Below are 19,559 nucleotides of genomic sequence, written 5' to 3' on the forward strand. Positions count from 1 at the left end.
CCATGGAGATTAGGAGACGGAACAATGGCTTCAAACTACAAGAGAGGAGATTCCACCTGAACATGAGGAAGAACTTCCTGACTGTGAGAGCCGTTCAGCAGTGGAACTCTCTGCCCTGGAGTGTGGTGGAGGCTCCTTCTTTGGAAGCTTTTAAGCAGAGGCTGGATGGCCATCTGTCAGGGGTGCTTTGAATGCAATATTCCTGCTTCTTGGCAGAATGGGGTTGGACTGGATGGCCCATGAGGTCTCTTCCAACTCTTTGATTCTATGATTCTAAGTCAGGGTGGGAGAGAAATGGGGCCTCTGGTGAAACAGGCAAGGAAAGCGTTTGGATCCCCGGACAGTGATTTAGTGGCCCTCAAACACCTCTATGTTAAATCATAACAACAACAACAACAACAACATTACTACTTTGAGTCTCCCCCCTGAATTCTTGACAGCAGAAGGTGTCACCTCAACATCTTTAAACTTGCTCGCCCAACAACGCACAGTACTCACATCAACACAATCACCATAAACAGCTTGCATTCTCTGATGAATCTCCTTTGAGGTGACACCCTCTCCGGTCAAGAATTCAATGATTGCACCTTGCTTAAGTCACATTGACCGACTGTCTGCGCAGGGTTCCATACTTCGCACTTTAACAACACAATTGGTCAATGCTAAGGCTTCTCGCCAAAATGGAACTGTAGAGGAGAGTCTACTGAACAAGGCAGTACCTGCCGCATACCAGTACTGCCATCTGTTGAGGAGTTACGAAGGTGGAGGCATTACTTTTCATTCAACCCTCGTAGTAGTAATAGTAGTAGCAGCTTCAAATGGAGAACCAAGCCCTTGCCTCCTTTTGTTCCCATTCAGCACAAAATCACTGAAAATGGTATCCTTGATGGGTGGCCATCAAGGAACCTCAGGCAGTGCTGGAAGCTCTATAGCAGAGGAAGGGACTGGCAAGACCTCCTCTGTGTCTTCCCTCCCTGAGAAAGCTCTGTGAAATCCATGGGGCTGCCATACATCCACCATACACCACCAAAACCCACCCTGGGGACGAAGTTCCTTCCCTTCCCCAAATAACGCTACTCTGCCTCTCCTCTCCCCCTTTGCCTCCAGCGCTGAGGAGTGCAAGCAGGTTTGCTGGGCTCTGAGAGACTTCACCAGACTGTTCCGGTAGCCTGCGTCTCCTTCACTCTGCCTGTCTCCCAGGTAAGCAAAGGCTCTCTCTTGGGATCTCGGGATCTCCCGGGCTTGGCTACCACTCACCTCAGGACTCTATATTTGTTTTGCTCCATCCTGTAGAATCCTGGGATTCAAAGTGTGATGGGAGCTCCAGAGGTCTCTGGCAAAGAATTCTAGATAGCTCTTGAGGCCCATGATTCTATCTATTCTATTCTATCTATCTCATCCATCCATCCGTCTTAAAGGGTTGGACCAGATGGCCCTTGGGGTCTCTTTGAACTCTGTGAGTCTTATCTATCTGTCTGTCTGTGTCTGGTCCAGCTCTCTCCTGGGGGTTGGACCAGTTGCCTCCCCTGGGGTCTCTTCCAACTCTGCAAATCTTATTCTGTCTGTCTGTCTGTCTATCTATCTATCTATCTAGCTATCTATCTATCTACTCTTACAGGGTTGGACAGGATAGTTCTTGGGGTCTCTTCTTCATTCGTCTGTCTGTCTGTCTGTCCATCCATCCATCCACTCTTAAAGGGTTGGACCGGCTAGTTCTTGGGGTCTCTTCCTCATTCATCTATCCATCCATCCATCTATCCACTCTTAAAGGGTTGGACCGGATATTTCTTGGGGTCTCCTCCTCATTCATCTATCCATCCATCCATCCATCCATCCATCTCTTTCTCAGGGGCTTGGACTGGATGTCTTTCGGGGTCTTTTTCAACTTTGAATGTCTATGATTATATCTATATATCCATCCATCTAAGAGGGTTCAACCGGAGGGTCCTTTGGTTTTTTCCCCAACTCTGGGGTATCTATGATTCTATCTGTCTGTCCATCCATTCATCCATCCATCTATCCATCTAAGAGGATTGAACTGGATTGTCCTTGTGGTCTCTTCCAACTCTATGATTCTTTGATTCTATCTATCTGTCTATCTATCTATCTATCTATCTCCATCTATCTATCTATCTATCTATCTATCTATCTATCTATCTATCTATCCATCTCTTTCTCAGGGGGTTGAACTGGATGTCCTTTGGGGTCTCTTCCAACTCTATGATTCTTTGATTCTAGCTATCTATCTATCTCCATCCATCCATCTCTTTCTCAGGTGTTTGGACTGGATGTCCTTTGGGGTCTCTTCCAACTTTGAGTGTCTATGATTATATCTATCTATCTATCTCCATCCATCCATCCATCCATCCATCCAAAAGGGTTCAACTTGAGGGTCCTTGGGGTTTTTTTCCAACTCGTGAGTGTCTATGATTCTATCTATCTATCTATCTATCTATCTATCTATCCATCCATCCATCCATCCATCCATCCATCCATCTATCCATCTCTATCATCTATCTGTCTGTCCATCCATCCCTATCATCCATCTATCTATCTATCTATCTATCTATCTATCTATATCTAATCCATCCATCCATCCATCCATCCATCCATCCAAGAGGGTTGACTGGATGTTCCTTGGGGTCTCTTCCAACTCTATTATTCTTTGATTCTATCTATCTCCATCCATCCATCTCTTTCTCAGGTGTTTGGACTGGATGTCCCTTGGGGTCTCTTCCAACTTTGAGTGTCTACGATTATATCTATATATCTATCCATCTAAGAGGGTTCAACTGGAGGGTCCTTGGGGTCTTTTCCAAGTCTTGAGTGTCTATGAATCTATCTATCCATCTAAGAAGGTTGAACTGAATGGTCCTTGGGGTCTCTTCCAACTTTATGATTCTTTGATTCTGTTTATCTCCATCTCTTTCTCAGGTGGTTGGACTGGATGTCCTTTGGAGTCTCTTCCAACTTTGAGTGTCTATGATTATATCTATATATCTATCCATCTAAGAGGGTTCAGCTGGAGGGTCCTTGGGGTCTTTTCCAATCTTGAGTGTCTATGATACTATCTATCCATCTAAGAGGGTTGAACTAGACTATCTCTTCCAACTCAATGATTCTATCTATCGAAATCCATCCACCCAACTCTCAGGGGGTTGGACTGGATGTCCCTTGGGGTCTCTTCCAACTTTGAGTATCAATGATTATATCTATATATTTATCCATCCTTCTAAGAGGGTTGAACTGGATAGTCCTTGGGGTCTCTTCCAACTCTATGATTTTTTTAATTCTATCTATTCTTTGGGGTCTCTTCCAACTTTGAGTGTCTATGATTATATCTATATATCTATCCATCTAAGAGGGTTCAACTGGAAGGTCCTTGGGGTTTTTTCCAACTCTGGGGTATCTATGATTTTGTCTGTCTGTCTGTCTGTCTGTCTATCTATCTATCTATCTATCCATCCATCCATCCATCTATTCATCCATCTATTCATCCATCTAAGAGGGCTGAACTGGATTGTCCTTGTGGTCTCTTCCAACTCTATGATTCTATCTATCTAAATCCATCCATCCAACTCTCAGGGGGTTGAACTGGATGATCCTTGGGGTCTCTTCCAACTCTATTATTCTTTGATTCTATCTGTCTGTCTGTCTGTCTGTCTGTCTGTCTGTATCCATCCATCTCTTTCTCAGGTGGTTGGACTGGATGTCCCTTGGGGTCTCTTCCAACTTTGAGTAACTTTGAGTACCCCAGAGTTGGAAAAAAACCCAAGGACCCTCCAGTTGAACCCTCTTAGATGGATAGATATATAGATATAATCATAGACACTCAAAGTTGGAAGAGACCCCAAAGAATAGATAGAATTAAAAAAATTCTAGAGTTGGAAGAGACTCCAAGGACTATCCAGTTCAACCCTCTTTGAAGGATGGATAAATATATAGATATAATCATTGATACTCTATCTATCTATCTGTCTGTCTGTCTGTCTGTATCCATCCATCTCTTTCTCAGGTGGTTGGACTGGATGTCCCTTGGGGTCTCTTCCAACTTTGAGTATCTATGATTATATCTATATATCTATCCATCTAAGAGGGTTCAATTGGAGGGCCCTTGGGGTTTTTTCCCCAACTCTTGAGTGTCTATGATTCTATCTAGCTATTTATCTCCATCCATCCATCCATCCATCCAAGAGGGTTGAACTGGATTGTCCTTGTGGTCTGTTCCAACTCTGGAATGTCTATGATTCTATCTATCTTATCTTATCTTATCTTATCTTATCTTATCTTATCTTATCTTATCTTATCTTATCTATCCATCCATCCATCCACCCACCCATCCATCCATCCATCCTTCCATCTAAGAGGGTTGAACTGGATTGTCCTTGTGGTCTCTTCCAACTCTGGAATGTCTATGATTCTATCTTATCTTATCTTATCTTATCTATCTATCCATCCATCCATCCATCCACCCATCCATCCGTCCATCCTTCCATCTAAGAGGGTTGAACTGGATTGTCCTTGTGGTCTCTTCCAACTCTGGAATGTCTATGATTCTGTCTGTCTGTCTGTCTGTCTGTCTATCTATCTATCCACCCACCCACCCATCCATCCATCCATCCATCTATCTAAGAGGGTTGAACTAGACTGTCCTTGTGGTCTCTTCCAACTCCATGATTCTATCTTTCGAAATCCATCCATCCAACTCTCAGGGGGTTGGACTGGATGTTCCTTGGGGTTCCCGTGATCCCCGCTGACTCCCCCCTGCCCCTGTTCTCCCCCTGCTCTTCCAGGAATGTCTTATTTTCAGAAGAGGAAATAAAACAACCCAGACGGCGCCCCACAACCAGCAGCAGCAGCAGACTTCTCCTTGCGGCCCAAGGGCTCCGACTCGCTCGGGGAGCCCGCCAACCCAGACGAGAGACTTCGCCGCGAGTGAAGAGTCGGCGAAGACCCTGCTTGTGAGTGAGAGAGAGAGATTGAGAGAAAGAATAAAAAGAGAGAGAGAGAGAGGGAAGGAAGGAAAGAGGAAAGCGAAAATCCACATTTTAAATAAACCCGGGGAGGGGTGGGGCGCGCGAACCTTATCTGCGACTACGGATGGCTGCAACTGACCTTACGGCATCAATCGCGGGGAGGGAGGGGGAAACTGCTTTTCCAGATGGACTTGCTTTGAAAAAAAAAAAGAGAGAAAGAAATAGAGGAAAGAGAGGAAAAAAAACATACATAAAAAGGAGTAAAAAAAAAAGTTAAAAAAACGACAAAAATATCAAAACCAATAGAAGGAGGAAAAGGAGGGAGAGAAAAGTAAAAAGAGAGAGTTAATTTGCCTGGCAGCAAAAACAGAAAAAAGAAAAAAGAGAAAAGGAATGAAAAAAAAAAAACCTAAAAAAAAAAAAAAAAACCAAACCAAGCAACAAAGGTTAGAAAACTTTCTGTGAAATGAAAATAATAAAAAGAATAACTTCAGGATCCGTGGGATTGATTGGAAAACGGAGACAAGGCATTCTCAATCGGAAACCAATTGTGTGCCCTGCGGGGAGAGGGAAGGGGGAGGAAGGAGGAGCGCGAGAGTCCCACTTTTAAAGGTTTCCTTTCCTTATTTTGTTTTGATTTTATTATTTTAATTCTATTTTTTTGCAAATTTTACTTCCTGATTTCCAGAGCTCGGCCTCCCATTTCCCCCCCCTCAAAAAAATTCCCAATGGTGGTGGGGGGGAATAAAAGGAGATTGTTACCATCTGCAAAAAGGGAGAGAAAGAGAGGAAGAAGGGCGGTTGAGCAAACTGGAAAACCTTTTAAAGGGGGTCCCACCAGTGCATTGCTTACGTTGATGAACTCTTATAATATATATTATATTATAAATAACATATATATACATATTTTCTTTTTTTTCCAAGTTGATTTTTGGGGTTGTCTTATTTTTATTTTATTTTATTTTGAAATTGGGTTTCAATTCGTTTTTGGATTTTTTTTTTCCTTTCTCTTTTTAAAAAACCATGGCAGGGACAGGGGGAAAGAGAGGCGGGGCTCTGGAGAAAAGCAGGAAGGGGCGGGACTTAGGGGGGCGGGGCAGGCCTGTCATTGGACCGATCCGGCGCAGGAAGGAGGAGGAGGAGGAGGAGGAGGGAGGGCGTTTCCCTGCGCAAACAGCGATTGCGAGGACGAGGGGCAGAGGGGATGCTGTTCCGTCTGGTGTTGTAGCCATCTCGAGAACAAGGGGGGAAAAACACATACAAAATAAAAAGGACAATAAAAACAGACAAAATGTTAAAACGGGCGCCGTCTCCAGTTGCATTTGTTAAAGGAGAAGGCGGGAGGGAGGGCTCTGAACGCGTTGGGGTTCGCCTCGATTCTAAGACGAACCTTCACCCCATATAAATATCCCTAAAAATATGGGGTGTATCTTAGAAACTGTTGGAAGAAAGTTCTGAGAGTGCCTTGGACTGCGAGAAGATCCAACCAGTCCATCCTCCAGGAAATAAAGCCCGGCTGCTCATTGGAGGGAAGGAGACAAGAGGGAAAGTGGAAGTCCTTTGGCCACATCATGAGGAGACAGCAAAGTCTAGAGAAGGGAATGATGCTGGGGAAAGTGGAAGGCAAAAGGAAGAGGGGCCGACCAAGGGCAAGATGGATGGATGGCATCCTTGAAGGGACTGGACTGACCTTGAAGGAGCTGGGGGTGGTGACAGCCAACAGGGAGCTCTGAGGAGACAGCAAAGCCTAGAGAAGGGAATGATGCTGGGGAAAGTGGAAGGCAAAAGGAAGAGGGGCCGACCAAGGGCAAGGTGGATGGATGGCATCCTTGAAGTGACTGGACTGACCTTGAAGGAGCTGGGGGTGGTGGCGGCCGACAGGGAGCTCTGAGGAGACAGCAAAGTCAAGAGAAGGGAATGATGCTGGGGAAAGTGGAAAGCAAAAGGAAGAGGGGCCGACCAAGGGCAAGATGGATGGATGGCATCCTTGAAGTGACTGGACTGACCTTGAAGGAGCTGGGGGTGGTGACAGCCGACAGGGAGCTCTGAGGAGACAGCAAAGCCTAGAGAAGGGAAGGATGCTGGGGAAAGTGGAAGGCAAAAGGAAGAGGGGCCGACCAAGGGCAAGGTGGATGGATGGCATCCTTGAAGTGACTGGACTGACCTTGAAGGAGCTGGGGGTGGTGACGGCCGACAGGGAGCTCTGAGGAGACAGAAAAGCCTAGAGAAGGGAAGGATGCTGGGGAAAGTGGAAGGCAAAAGGAAGAGGAGCCGACCAAGAGCAAGGTGGATGGATGGCATCCTTGACGTGACTGGACTGACCTTGAAGGAGCTGGGGGTGGTGGCGGCCGACAGGGAGCTCTGAGGAGACAGCAAAACCTAGAGAAGGGAATGATGCCGGGGAAAGTGGAAGGCAAAAGGAAGAGGGGCCGACCAAGGGCAAGATGGATGGATGGCATCCTTGAAGTGACTGGACTGACCTTGAAGGAGCTGGGGGTGGTGACGGCCGACAGGGAGCTCTGAGGAGACAGCAAAGCCTAGAGAAGGGAATGATGCTGGGGAAAAGGGAAGGCAAAAGGAAGAGGGGCCGAACAAGGGCAAGATGGATGGATGGCATCCTTGAAGGGACTGGACTGACCTTGAAGGAGCTGGGGGTGGTGACGGCCGACAGGGAGCTCTGGCGTGGCTGGTCCATGAGGTCACGAAGAGTCAGAGACAACTGAACGAATGAACAACAACATCTTAGAAACACAGGTTCTTTTCTCAAATTGTACACTCTGTGTGTGTGTGTATCTTAATATATAAAAAGCTTCGGTGCGTCGTAAGTAGCCTAAAAACGAAAGAACCAATGAACGAAATCACACCAAATTTGGCAACGAAACGTCTCACAACACAAAGGAATGACCATCACTCAAAAAATTATGATTTTGTCATTTGGGAGTTGTAGTTGCTGGGATTTATAGTTCACCTACAATCAGAGAGCATTCTGAAATCCATCAACGATGGAATTGAACCAAACTTGACACACAGGACTCCCATGACCAACAGAAAACACTGGAAGACACCTGGAATATTGTGTCCAATTCAAGAGAGATACTGACAAGCTGGAATGTGTCCAGAGGAAGAGGGTGACTAAAATGATCCAGGGTCTGGAGAACAAGCCCTATGAGGAGCGGCTTAAGGAGCTGGGCATGTTTAGCCTGAAGAAGAGAAGGCTGAGAGGAGATATGATAGCCATGTATACATACGTGAGAGGAAGCCACAGGGAGGAGGAGGGAGCAAGCTTGTTTTCTGCTTCCTTGGAGACTAGGACGCAATGGAACAATGGCTTCAAACTACAAGAGAGGAGATTCCATCTGAACATTAGGAAGAACTTCCTGACTGTGAGAGCCGTTCAGCAGTGGAACTCTCTGCCCCGGAGTGTGGTGGAGGCTCCTTCTTTGGAAGCTTTTAAACAGAGGCTGGATGGCCATCTGGCAGGGGTGATTTGAATGCAATATTCCCCCTTCTTGGCAGAATGGGGTTGGACTGGATGGCCCATGAGGTCTCTTCCAACTCTTGGATTCTATGACTCTATGAAGGGTTTGGTGGGCATTGACCTTGAGTTTGGGAGTTGTAGTTCACCTACATCCAGAGAGCACACTGGACTGAAAGAATGGTGGATGTGGACCAAACTTGGCATGAATATTTCACATGCCGAAATATGAACACAGATGGAGTTTTGAGGGAAATAGACCTTGACAATTTTGGAGTTGTAGTTACTGGGATTAATAGTTCACCTACAATCAAAGAGCATTCTGAACCCCACCAATGAAAGAATTGGGGCAAACTTCCCAACAAGTGACTAAAAACACTGAAAAACACAGCAGAAGAGACTTAAAAACTCAAAATACAAAAATTACATTACAATGAATGCACAAAGCCACATACACAGACACACATATACACATATATACACACACAAAACACACATACACAGACTGGGCCACAGCAACGTGTGGCAGGGGATGGCTAGTAATATATAAAAAGCTTCGGTGCGTCGTGAGTAGCCTAAAAACAAACAAACTATGGGGCCACCTGACATCAAATTTCATAGAGTCATAGAATCCAAGAGTTGGAAGAGACCTCCTGGGCCATCCAGTCCAACCCCTTTCTGCCAAGAAGCAGGAATGTTGCATTCAAATCACCCCTGACAGATGGCCATCCACCCTCTGTTTCAAAGCTTCCAAAGAAGGAGCCTCCGCCACACTCCGGGGCAGAGAGTTCCACTGCTGAACGGCTCTCAGAGTCAGGAAGTTCTTCCTCATGTTCAGGTGGAATCTCTTCTCTTGTAGTTTGAAGCCATTGTTCCATTGCGCCCTAGTCTCCAGGGAAGCAGAAAACAACCTTGCTCCCTCCTCCCTGTGGCTTCCTCTCACATATTTACACATGGCTCTCATCATATCTCCTCTCAGCCTTCTCTTCTTCAGGCTAAACATGCCCAGCTCCTTAAGCCGCTCCTCATAGGGCTTGTTCTCCAGACCCTTGATCATGGACACATTCCAGCTTGTCAATATCTCTCTTGAATTGTGGTGCCCAGAATTGGACACAATATTCCAGGTGTGGTCTAACCAAAGCGGAATAGAGCATGGGGAGCATGACTTCCTTAGATCTAGACACTAGGCTCCTATTGATGCAGGCCAAAATCCCATTGGCTTTTTTTGCCGCCACATCACATTGTTGGCTCATGTTTAACTTGTTGTCCACGAGGACTCCAATTTGGCCTCCAAACTTCTCATACCGCAATTTTAAAAAAACCCCAAGACCGTGAAAATAGCTTTAAAATTGGGTTGTTGTAGGTTTTTCCGGGCTATATGGCCATGTTCTGGAGGCAATTTTTCTCCTGACGTTTCGCCTGCATCTATGGCAAGCATCCTCAGAGGTAGTGAGGTCTGTTGGAACCACGCATGTGCAAAACCTAGCTCCGCCTTCTCTTGTGCAAGAGGGGGAAACAAACAGCCATCCGTAGCAAAGCAGGAGCCAAGCCGAGAAGCCAGAACAGCCCTGCAAAGCTGCTCTGAAAAGCAGCCTTTAGAGCCTTCTCAGAGAGAGAGGCAGAGGGTTAGAGTTAGTTTTTGCAGCCTAATAAAGTTTCCCCATATTTTTATGATAGGACCAATTAGGAAATCACAAATATCATGTTGCCTGATTGCGTCCTGATTCTAGTTTGTGTTCATGTGGGATCACGAGGGGTGCCTTTCAACAACTCTCCGGCCCTTTGAGCTCAGTTGTAAATGTTGTTTACATCCCCATCAAGCATAGAATTGTGCCCTCTTGGTCCACATACCATCTCACCTTGTAGATACGCGTGACTGTCCTTTTGGCACCGGGATTGTGGCGCAGCTGGCTGAGTGTCAGCTGCATTAAGATCACTCTGACCAAAATGAGTTCGAAGCCAGCCCGGGTTGGAGTGGGTTTCCAACCAATTGTGTGTAGCCTGTTGTCGACCTTTGCAACCCGAAAGACAGTTGCATCTGTCAAGTAGGAAAATTAGGTACCATCTTAAAAAGTGTGGGGAGGCTAAATTAACTGATTTATGAGGCCATAAAGAAGACTCCAGCAGGGAAGCATGCGGGGAATGCGGAAGTGCTTCATCAGCGTCGCAGATGGACGATGAAAGCGACAGCTCCCCTGGCGGCCAGAAAAAGTTAAATAGTGTCGGGTTGTTGGAGGTTTTTCCGGGCTATATGGCCATGTTCTGGAGGCTATTTTTCTCCTGACGTTTCGCCTGCATCTATGGCAAGCATCCTCAGAGGTAACGAGGTCTGTTGGAAGTAGGAAAAATGGGTTTATATATCTGTGGAATGACCAGGGTGAGACAAAGGACTCTTGTCTGCTGGGGCTAGCTGTGAATGTGTCCTAATTCCAACAGACCTCACTACCTCTGAGGATGCTTGCCATAGATGCAGGCGAAACGTCAGGAGAAATGCCTCTAGAACATGGCCCTATAGCCCGAAAAATCCCACAAGAACCTAGTGATTCCAGCCATGAAAGCCTTCGACAGTACAAAAGTTAAATAGCCTCTGTGTATGTCTGTATATGTTCATATGTCAAAAATTGGCATTGAATGTTTGCCATATATGTGTACACTGTAATCCGCCCTGAGTCCCCTGCGGAGTGAATATAAAAGCTGTAAATAAATAAATTGGCCCATCCTTACCTTCCTACCTGGTCCCAGGTGAAGAGCAGTGGCCGTCCATTCGTGCCACATATCCCCCAAAAGAAAACAAACCTGTCACTCACATAATAATATGTATTTATTGCAGCACGGTTCCACCTTTGCTAGGTTCGGTTGCCCACATACATTCTGGGCAAATACTCCTCGCCAAACATTAGTCCTTGCCGTGTCCAGGTAGGCCACACATTGTAAAACTTGACCTATGGCAGAAGTTGGCCAAGTCCCACAAATTGCAACATCTCCGTGGTCCACTGCACCAGAACTGGGTGGGCATCTTTATGACTTCCTTCGGACCGCGTTCGGAGCCTTTCCAAATCCAAAAAGGTTTCCTTTTATAGCTCTGATGATGTTTCCTGACACAAAGCAGTCGGTTTGGACCAAAGGGCAGAACCTTCATGACTTCTTCATCCATGGATGCCTTTCTCAGCCAACGGTGAGTCTCTCGGTGGCTTTTCTGCTGCTTCTGGCAAGTAGGCCTCACCTTTTGTAAAAGCCAACCTCTAGGTAAACTAACGTCCCTTCTTCCCTGATACACAGCCCTCCGGATGTTGCTGGACTACAACTCCCAGCATCCCCTTCCACTGGCTTTTGCTAAGCCAAAACCCCATTCTATCCAGAAGGACACATACTGGGGTGTGTTGGGTGGTTTCATATTTCCCACTTCTCCATTGAGCAATCGTACTTCCGGACATCATTGCAGCTGTTCCTCCATCAAGAAGGAACCTCAAAGTCCTTCAAGTCCCAATATCCTTCGAAACAGTCAAGCCGTTGTCTCTGGGATGCACAACGACAGGACGTTTGGACGACTGGCCTCTTCATCTCACACCACCCAAACACTTCCTTCGGTCTTAGAAACCAGCAATGCATCCATCAGGATCTGAATTGGGCCACTGAATTGTCCAGATTCATTATCACAGTGCCTTGCCAGCAGTGCAAATCCCAGCATTACTGTGCTTCATTATGGCAGTGGGTTGCAATCGCTTTGCCCCCCTATCCCACCCCACCCCAAAGGGACGGACCCAGCATCTCCCAGGTCGATGGAAGGAGGCCAAAGTGGTCCAGAAATCCTTGTGGGTTTTGCAAAGACGTCAGTGGCAAAGGTGAGGATGCCTCACTCGGTTGCCCGTTGGGCGCCTTCATGGCTGCATGGGCCAGGTCTCCTGCTCCAATGGTGGTGGCGGTGGTGGTGGTTGTGGCTGCAATGCCTGGCCCTGGAGGCTCTGCTGGGTCTGCCAGAGCTGGTGCAGCTCCTTGAACTGCTCCACCATCCGGTCCTTGAGGTCCGGGTGCGAGATCTGGAGGCGGACGCTGTCGGCCGACCAGGAGAGCTCCCCGGAGAACATCTCCAGCAAGAGCCGGGCCGCCACCGGGACCACCTGGAAAGGGAGGAGGGAGAGCAAAGGAGAGTAACAGTCAAGGAATAATAACGCAGTCATCATCTGTCTTTTTCTGTTACGAAATACAACAACAACAACAATGTATTGTCGAAGGCTTTCATGGCTGGAATCACTAGGTTCTTGTGGGTTTTTTCGGGCTATATGGCCATGTTCTAGAGGCATTTCTCCTGATGTTTCGCCTGCATCTATGGCAAGCATCCTCAGAGGTGAGGTCTGCTGGAACTGGGAAAAGGGTTTATATATCTGTGGAATGACCAGGGTGAGACAAAGGACTCTTGTCTGCTGGAGCTAGGTGTGAATATTTCAACTGACCACCTTGATTAGCATACAATGGGCTGACTGTGCCTGGAGCAAACTCTTCTTGAAAGGTAATTAGATGTCCCTGCCTGTTTCCATTGAAATCCACAAGCATGTGGACAATTTCAACAGAAAGGAGGAAACCATGAAAATGAACAAGATCTGGCTACCAGTATTAAAAAATTCAAAAATTGCAACAGCAAAACAACAGAGGGGAAACAGGCAGGGACATCTAATTACCTTTCAAGAAGAGTTTGCTCCAGGCACAGTCAGCCCATTGTATGCTAATCAAGGTGGTCAGTTGAAATATTCACACCTAGCTCCAGCAGACAAGAGTCCTTTGTCCCACCCTGGTCATTCCACAGATATATAAACCCTTTTCCCAGTTCCAACAGACCTCACTACCTCTGAGGATGCTTGCCATAGATGCAGGCAAATCATCAGGAGAAATGCCTCTAGAACATGGCCATATAGCCCAAAAAAACCCGCAAGAACTTAACAACAACAATAATAATAATCTTTATTTATACCCCACCACCATCTCCCCCAATGGGGACTCGGAGCGACGTACATGGAGCCAAGCACGAACAAAAAAAATATTACAATACAAAAATACAAATTGCAATAAAATAAACAACATAACAATAAAGTATAAACAATAAAGTATACTACACTCAGAAGTAGCCACACAGGAGTCATGAATAGTTGGATCGATGGATGGATAGCAAATGCCATGAACGGATGAGTAGAAAAAGAGAGGAGGAGGTCGTGAATAGTTGTAGTGTATCTGGATAGATAGGAATCATGGATGGATGAAAGGAAGGAAGAGAGAGAGAGAGAGAGAGAGTTACCTTGATGGATGGATAGAATAGAATGTGATGTGGTGGCAAAAAAAGCCAATGGGATTTTGGCCTGCATCAATAGCATAGTGTCTAGATTCCAGGGAAGTCATGCTCCCCATGCTCTATTCCGCCTTGGTTAGACCACACCTGGAATATTGTGTCCAATTCTGGGCACTGCAATTGAAGAGAGATGTTGACAAGCTGGAATGTGTCCAGAGGAAGGAAACTAAAATGATCAAGGGTCTGGAGTACAAGCCCTATGAGGAGTGGCTTAAGGAGCTGGGCATGTTTAACCTGAAGAAGAGAAGGCTGAGAGGAGATATGATAGCCATGTATAAATATGTGAGAGGAAGCCACAGGGAGGAGGGAGCAAGCTTATTTTCTGCTTCCTTGGAGACTAGGATGCGGAACAATGGCTTCAAACTACAAGAGAGGAGATTCCATCTGAACATGAGGAAGAACTTCCTAACTGAGAGCCGTTCAGCAGTGGAACTCTCTGCCCCGGAGCATGGTGGAGGCTCCTTCTTTGGAAGCTATTAAACAGGCTGGATGGCCATCTGTCAGGAGTGATTTGAATGCAATATTCCTGCTTCTTGGCAGAATGGGGTTGGACTGGATGGCCCATGAGGTCTCTTCCAACTCTTGGATTCTATGATTCTATGAATAGTTATTTGGATAGATGGATGGAGAGGAAGGGAGGGAGGGAAAGAAAGATGCCATGAATAGTGATTGGAATGAAGCGAGTGAGTGAGAGAGATGTCAATAATATAGTTATCTGGATATATAGAGAACATTAATAATTGTTTGCATGGATGGATGAAACAGAAAGAAAGTAACATTGATGGATGGATAGAATAGTAATTTGGATGGATGGATAGATGTCATGAGTTTGGATGGAAGGAAGGAAGGGAAAAAAGAAAAGGTGAAATGAAGTGAGCAAGAGATATGTCATGAATGGTTATAGTTATACGGACAAATAGATGTCATAAATATGGTTGTAGATTTTTCAGGCTGTGTGGCCATGTTCTAGAAGCATTCTCTCCTGACGTTGTCATGAATGATTGTTTGGATGTAAGAAAGAGAGAGAGAGAGAGAGAGAGAGAGAGAGATTGATGGATAGAGAGATTGAATAGTTAATTGGATGAATGGATAGATAGCTAGATGTCATGAATAGTTGTTTGTTTGTTTGTTTGTTTGTATGGAAGGAAGGGAAAGAAAGAAAGAAAGAAAGAAAAAAAGAAATGAAAGATGCTATGAATCGTTACTAGAATAAAGCAAACGAGATGGATGGAAGGAAGAGCAAGAGAGAAAGAAATAAAGAATGAATACAGTTACCTGGATGGACGGACGGACGGACGGACAGACAGACAGACAGACAGACAGATAGATAGATAGATGAGTTATTTGGATGGATGGATGGATGGATGGATGGATGGATGGAAGAGGTATTTGGATGGATGGATGGATGGACCGGACGGACGGACGGACGGACGGACAGACAGACAGACAGACAGACAGACAGACAGACAGACAGACAGATAGATAGATAGATAGATAGAAGAGTTATTTGGATGGATGGATGGATGGATGGATGGATGGATGGATGGATGGATAGATAGATAGATAGATAGATAGATAGATAGATAGATAGATAGATGAGTTATTTGGATGGATAGATAGATGGAAGAGTTATTTGGATGGATGGATGGATGGATAGATAGATAGATGGAAGAGTTATTTGGATGGATGGTTGAATGGTTGGATGGATGGATGGATGGATGGATGGATGGATGGATGGATAGATAGATAGATAGATAGATAGATAGATAGATAGATAGATGAGTTATATGGATTGATGGATGGATGGATGGATGGATGGTTGGATGGAATGAAGAGTTATTTGGATAGATGGACAGGGAGGGAGGGAGAGAAAGAAAAGAAAAGAAAGAAAGAAAGAAAAGTTATCTGGATGGATGGATGGATGGATGGATGGATGGATGGATGGATGGATGGATGGATAGATAGATGGATAGATAGATAGATAGATAGATAGATAGATAGATAGATGAGTTATTTGGATGGATGGGTGGGTGGGTGGTTGGATGGGTGTGTAGATAGATCGATTGATCGATGAGTTATTTGGATGGATGGATGGATGGATGGATGGGTGGATGGAGGAGTTATTTGGATGGATGGATGATGGATGGATGGATAGAAGAAAGAAAGATGCCACGAATAGTTATTGGAATGAAGCGAATAAGAGAGACGTCAGGAATAGTTATAGTTATATGGATTGATAGATAGAATAGTTATTTAGATGGACAGACTGGCGAACGGATGGACAGGCATCCCATACTCCAAATATCTCAGGGGATGTATAGCAAAAAACCAACATAATTTGAAACATTTTCAATGCTTGTAAGATTGAAAACCATACGTGAATAAATGACTAGACACACCCCGAAAGAGCGCTGCTGCCCACTTACTTGGACCGTGATGAGCTTCTTCTCTTTGGGCTTCCGGTCCGGCCATTCCTCTCCAAAACAGAAGAAAATCTCGTAGGGAGGAGGAGTAGTGCTTTGACCCTTCTGGAACATGATGAGGCCTATAGACATATATATATATATATATATATAGAGAGAGAGAGAGAGAGAGAGAGAGAGAGAGAATAATCATGAAGCAATATAGACAATAGTTCAATTCAGTGAACAGAAGGCTGGATAAAACTGAGGCATAAGATTTGGGACAGCATTCATCCAACTATTAAACTATTAGGATGCTATAGAGTCTTGGGATCTATAGTTTTCCAGCTGGGAATTCAAAGGACTGCACAAAACTCTGCCTTTCCCTTTGTTGTCCCTTTCTCTGGTTCAGAAACTTTGTTATTATCCGTATTGATATTATTATTAAGCTGTGTGTATGTATTAGTTTGGAGTCCTAAACTGGGCAAAGTCCTAACACTAACAACAACACTGCTACTGATGGCTGGATCAATTATAGGTTGCATCTACACTGACTAATCAATGCAGTTTGATGCCAGTTGAACTTCCTGGGGAGTTGCAATCAAGACCTTGCAAACGAGAGCTCCCAGGATCCCATAGCAATGAGCCTTGGCGGTTCAAGTGATGCCAAACTGCTTTAATCATACAGTGCGGGTGCAAGGTATGGACTCAAAGACTCCTTGAGCCTGAAGGGACCACCAAAGGCCATCCAGTCCAGCCCCTTCCAGAGAGGGCAACCCAGCCTCAGCTTCATGGAGAAATGAGGTCTGCTGACCGTTGAGGAAGCTCTCGAGGCTGAAGAGCTTGACCTTCTTCTCCCTCTCAATGGGGTTGGGCCCGTCCAGGGGTCCGGCGCAGGGCCCCGTCCAGAAGACCTTGCACTGGCAGAGCCGCACGGCGTAGATGTCCTGGCCTTGCAGCTCCAGGATGAGGCCGCGGTCCAGCACGTCCAGCAGCTGGTGCGTGTAGAAGCGCTGCTTCTCGTGCGGGACGGCCTCCGCGCTCGGCAGGCGCACCTGCTCCAGCGTGACCGGCCCAAAGAGCTCCACCTGCTCCTGCGTGGGCTCCAGGTGGCTGTAGAAGAGCCGGCAGCCGTGCGGGTTGCTGATGGTCAGCGAGCCCACCGAACGGCCCCGGTACTGGAAGCGGATCTCCAGGTCCGTCACTGAGAAGAGAGGGACAGAAGGCAGAGGGGTGAGGAGGGATGGGAGGGAAACCCAAAGGCCATCCTGTCCACCCACTCCTATCAGAGGTGGACATCCAGCCTCTGCTCAAAGACCTCCAGAGGAGGAGGCCACAACAGGTTTCAAGGCAATGAATATCACAACAAAGGTCAAAGGGACCTCCAAAAGCCATCCAGTCCACACACCTCTTCCATCCAAGCCTTTGCTCAATAGACCTCCAGTGAAGGAGGCCACACCAGGTTCCAAGGCAATGTATATTCCAATAGAAGTCGAAGGGACCCCCAAACGCCATCCAGTCCACCCACTTCTTCCATCCAAGCCACCCCAACAGATGGATCCTTAGCCTCTGCTCAAAGACCTCCAGAAGGAGGACACACCAGGTTCCAAGGCAATGTATATTCCAAAAGAAGTCAAAGGGACACCCAAAGGCTATCAATTTCACCCACTTCTTCCATCCAAGCCCTTCCAAGAGATGGACATCCCATCTCTGCTTACAAACCTCCAGAGAAAGAGACCAGACCAGGTTCCAAAGCAATGTATATTCTAATCGAGGTTGAAGAGACCCCCAAAGGCCATCCTGTCCACTCACTATGTCAAAGGTGGACATCCAGCATCTGCTCAAAGACCTCCAGAGAAGGAGGCCACACCAGGTTCCAAGGCAATGCATATTCCAATAGAAGTCGAAAGGACACCCAAAAGCCATCCAGTCCACCCACCTCTTCCATCCAAGCCCTTCCAAGAGATGGACATCCCATCTCTGCTTACAAACCTCCAGAGAAAGAGACCAGACCAGGTTCCAAGGCAATGTACATTCCAGTAGAAGTTGAAGGGACACCAAAGGACATCCAGTCTACCCACTTCTTCCATCCAAGCCCTTCCAAGAGATGGGCATCCATCATCTGCTCAAAGACTGCTAAACCGGCATCCCAACAGATGGACATCCAGCCTCTGCTCAATAGACCTCCAGAGAAGAAGGCCACACCAGGTTCTAAGACAATAAATATTCCAACAAAGGTCAAAGGGACCTCCAAAAGCCATCCAGTCCACCCACCTCTTCCATCCAAGCCCTTCCAAGAGATGGATGTCCCATCTCTGCTTACAAACCTCCAGTGAAAGAGACCAGACCAGGTTCCAAGGCAATGTATATTCTAATCAAGGTTGAAGAGACCCCCCAAAGGCCATCCTGTCCACTCACTATGTCAAAGGTGGACATCCAGCATCTGCTCAAAGACCTCCAGAGAAGGAGGCCACACCAGGTTCCAAGGCAATGTATATTCTAATAGAGGTCGAAGGAACCCCCAAAAGCCATCCAGTCCACCCACTTCTTCCAACCAAGCCCTTCCAAGAGATGGACATCCCATCTCTGCTTACAAACCTCCAGAGAAAGAGACCAGACCAGGTTCCAAGGCAATGTATATTCTAATCAAGGTTGAAGGGACCCCCAAAGGCCATCCAGTCCACCCACTTCTTCCATCCAAGCCCTTCCAAGAAATGGACACTCAGCCTCGGCTTACAAATCTTCAGAGAAGGAGGCTACATCAGGTTCCAAGGCAATGTATATTCCAATAGAGGTCGAAGGGACCCCCAAAGGCTATCAATTTCACCCACATCTTCCATTCAAGCCCTCCCAAGAGATGGACATCCCATCTCTGCTTACAAATCTCCAGAGAAGGAGGCCACACCAGGTTCCAAGGCAACGCATATTGCAATAGAGGTCAAAGAGACCCGTAAAGGCCATCCAGTCCACTCATTTCTTCCATTCAAGCTCTCCCAAGAGATGGACATCCAGTCTCTACACTAAGACAGCCAAACCAGATTCCCATGCAGTTTATATTGCAGTAGAGGACAAAGGGACACCCAAAAGCCATCCAGTCCACCCACTACTTCCATCCAAGTCCTTCCAAGAGATGTACACTCGGCCTCTGTTTACAAATCTCCAGAGAAGGAGGCCACATCACGTTCCAAGGCAATGTATATTCCAATAGTGGTCAAAGGGACCCTAAAGGCCACCCAGTCCACCCACTTCCATCCAAGCCACCCCAACAGATGGGCGTCCAACCTCTGCTCAAAGACCTCCACAGAAGGAGGCCACATCACGTTCCAAGGCAATGCATATTCCAACACAGGTCAAAGGTACCCCCAAAA

General features: G+C 46.4%; 2 protein-coding genes across 5 annotated transcripts in view; one reads left to right on the forward strand and one right to left on the reverse strand.

The window, feature by feature from the left end:
• The window catches only part of TNPO3 (transportin 3), a 79,604-nt gene extending 73,324 nt beyond the window's left edge, over nucleotides 1–6,280 (forward strand). For both annotated transcript variants that reach the window (XM_060776363.2, XM_060776364.2), the window contains exons 22-23: nucleotides 1,108–1,200; nucleotides 4,794–6,280. In XM_060776363.2, coding sequence (XP_060632346.2) covers nucleotides 1,108–1,168 — 61 coding nt within the window. In that variant the 3' untranslated portion in view covers nucleotides 1,169–1,200; nucleotides 4,794–6,280. The remainder of the gene's footprint in view (nucleotides 1–1,107; nucleotides 1,201–4,793) is intronic.
• A 4,979-nt stretch (nucleotides 6,281–11,259) lies between these two features.
• Nucleotides 11,260–19,559, reverse strand: part of IRF5 (interferon regulatory factor 5) — a 51,438-nt gene continuing 43,138 nt past the window's right edge. For all 3 annotated transcript variants that reach the window (XM_060776362.2, XM_067469373.1, XM_067469372.1), the window contains 3 exons: nucleotides 17,006–17,395; nucleotides 16,216–16,334; nucleotides 11,260–12,569 (listed from right to left, as the gene is read on the reverse strand). In XM_060776362.2, coding sequence (XP_060632345.2) covers nucleotides 12,330–12,569; nucleotides 16,216–16,334; nucleotides 17,006–17,395 — 749 coding nt within the window. In that variant the 3' untranslated portion in view covers nucleotides 11,260–12,329. The remainder of the gene's footprint in view (nucleotides 12,570–16,215; nucleotides 16,335–17,005; nucleotides 17,396–19,559) is intronic.

This window comes from Anolis sagrei, chromosome 5 (genome assembly GCF_037176765.1).
Source record: "Anolis sagrei isolate rAnoSag1 chromosome 5, rAnoSag1.mat, whole genome shotgun sequence".
Taxonomy (NCBI): domain Eukaryota; kingdom Metazoa; phylum Chordata; class Lepidosauria; order Squamata; family Dactyloidae; genus Anolis; species Anolis sagrei.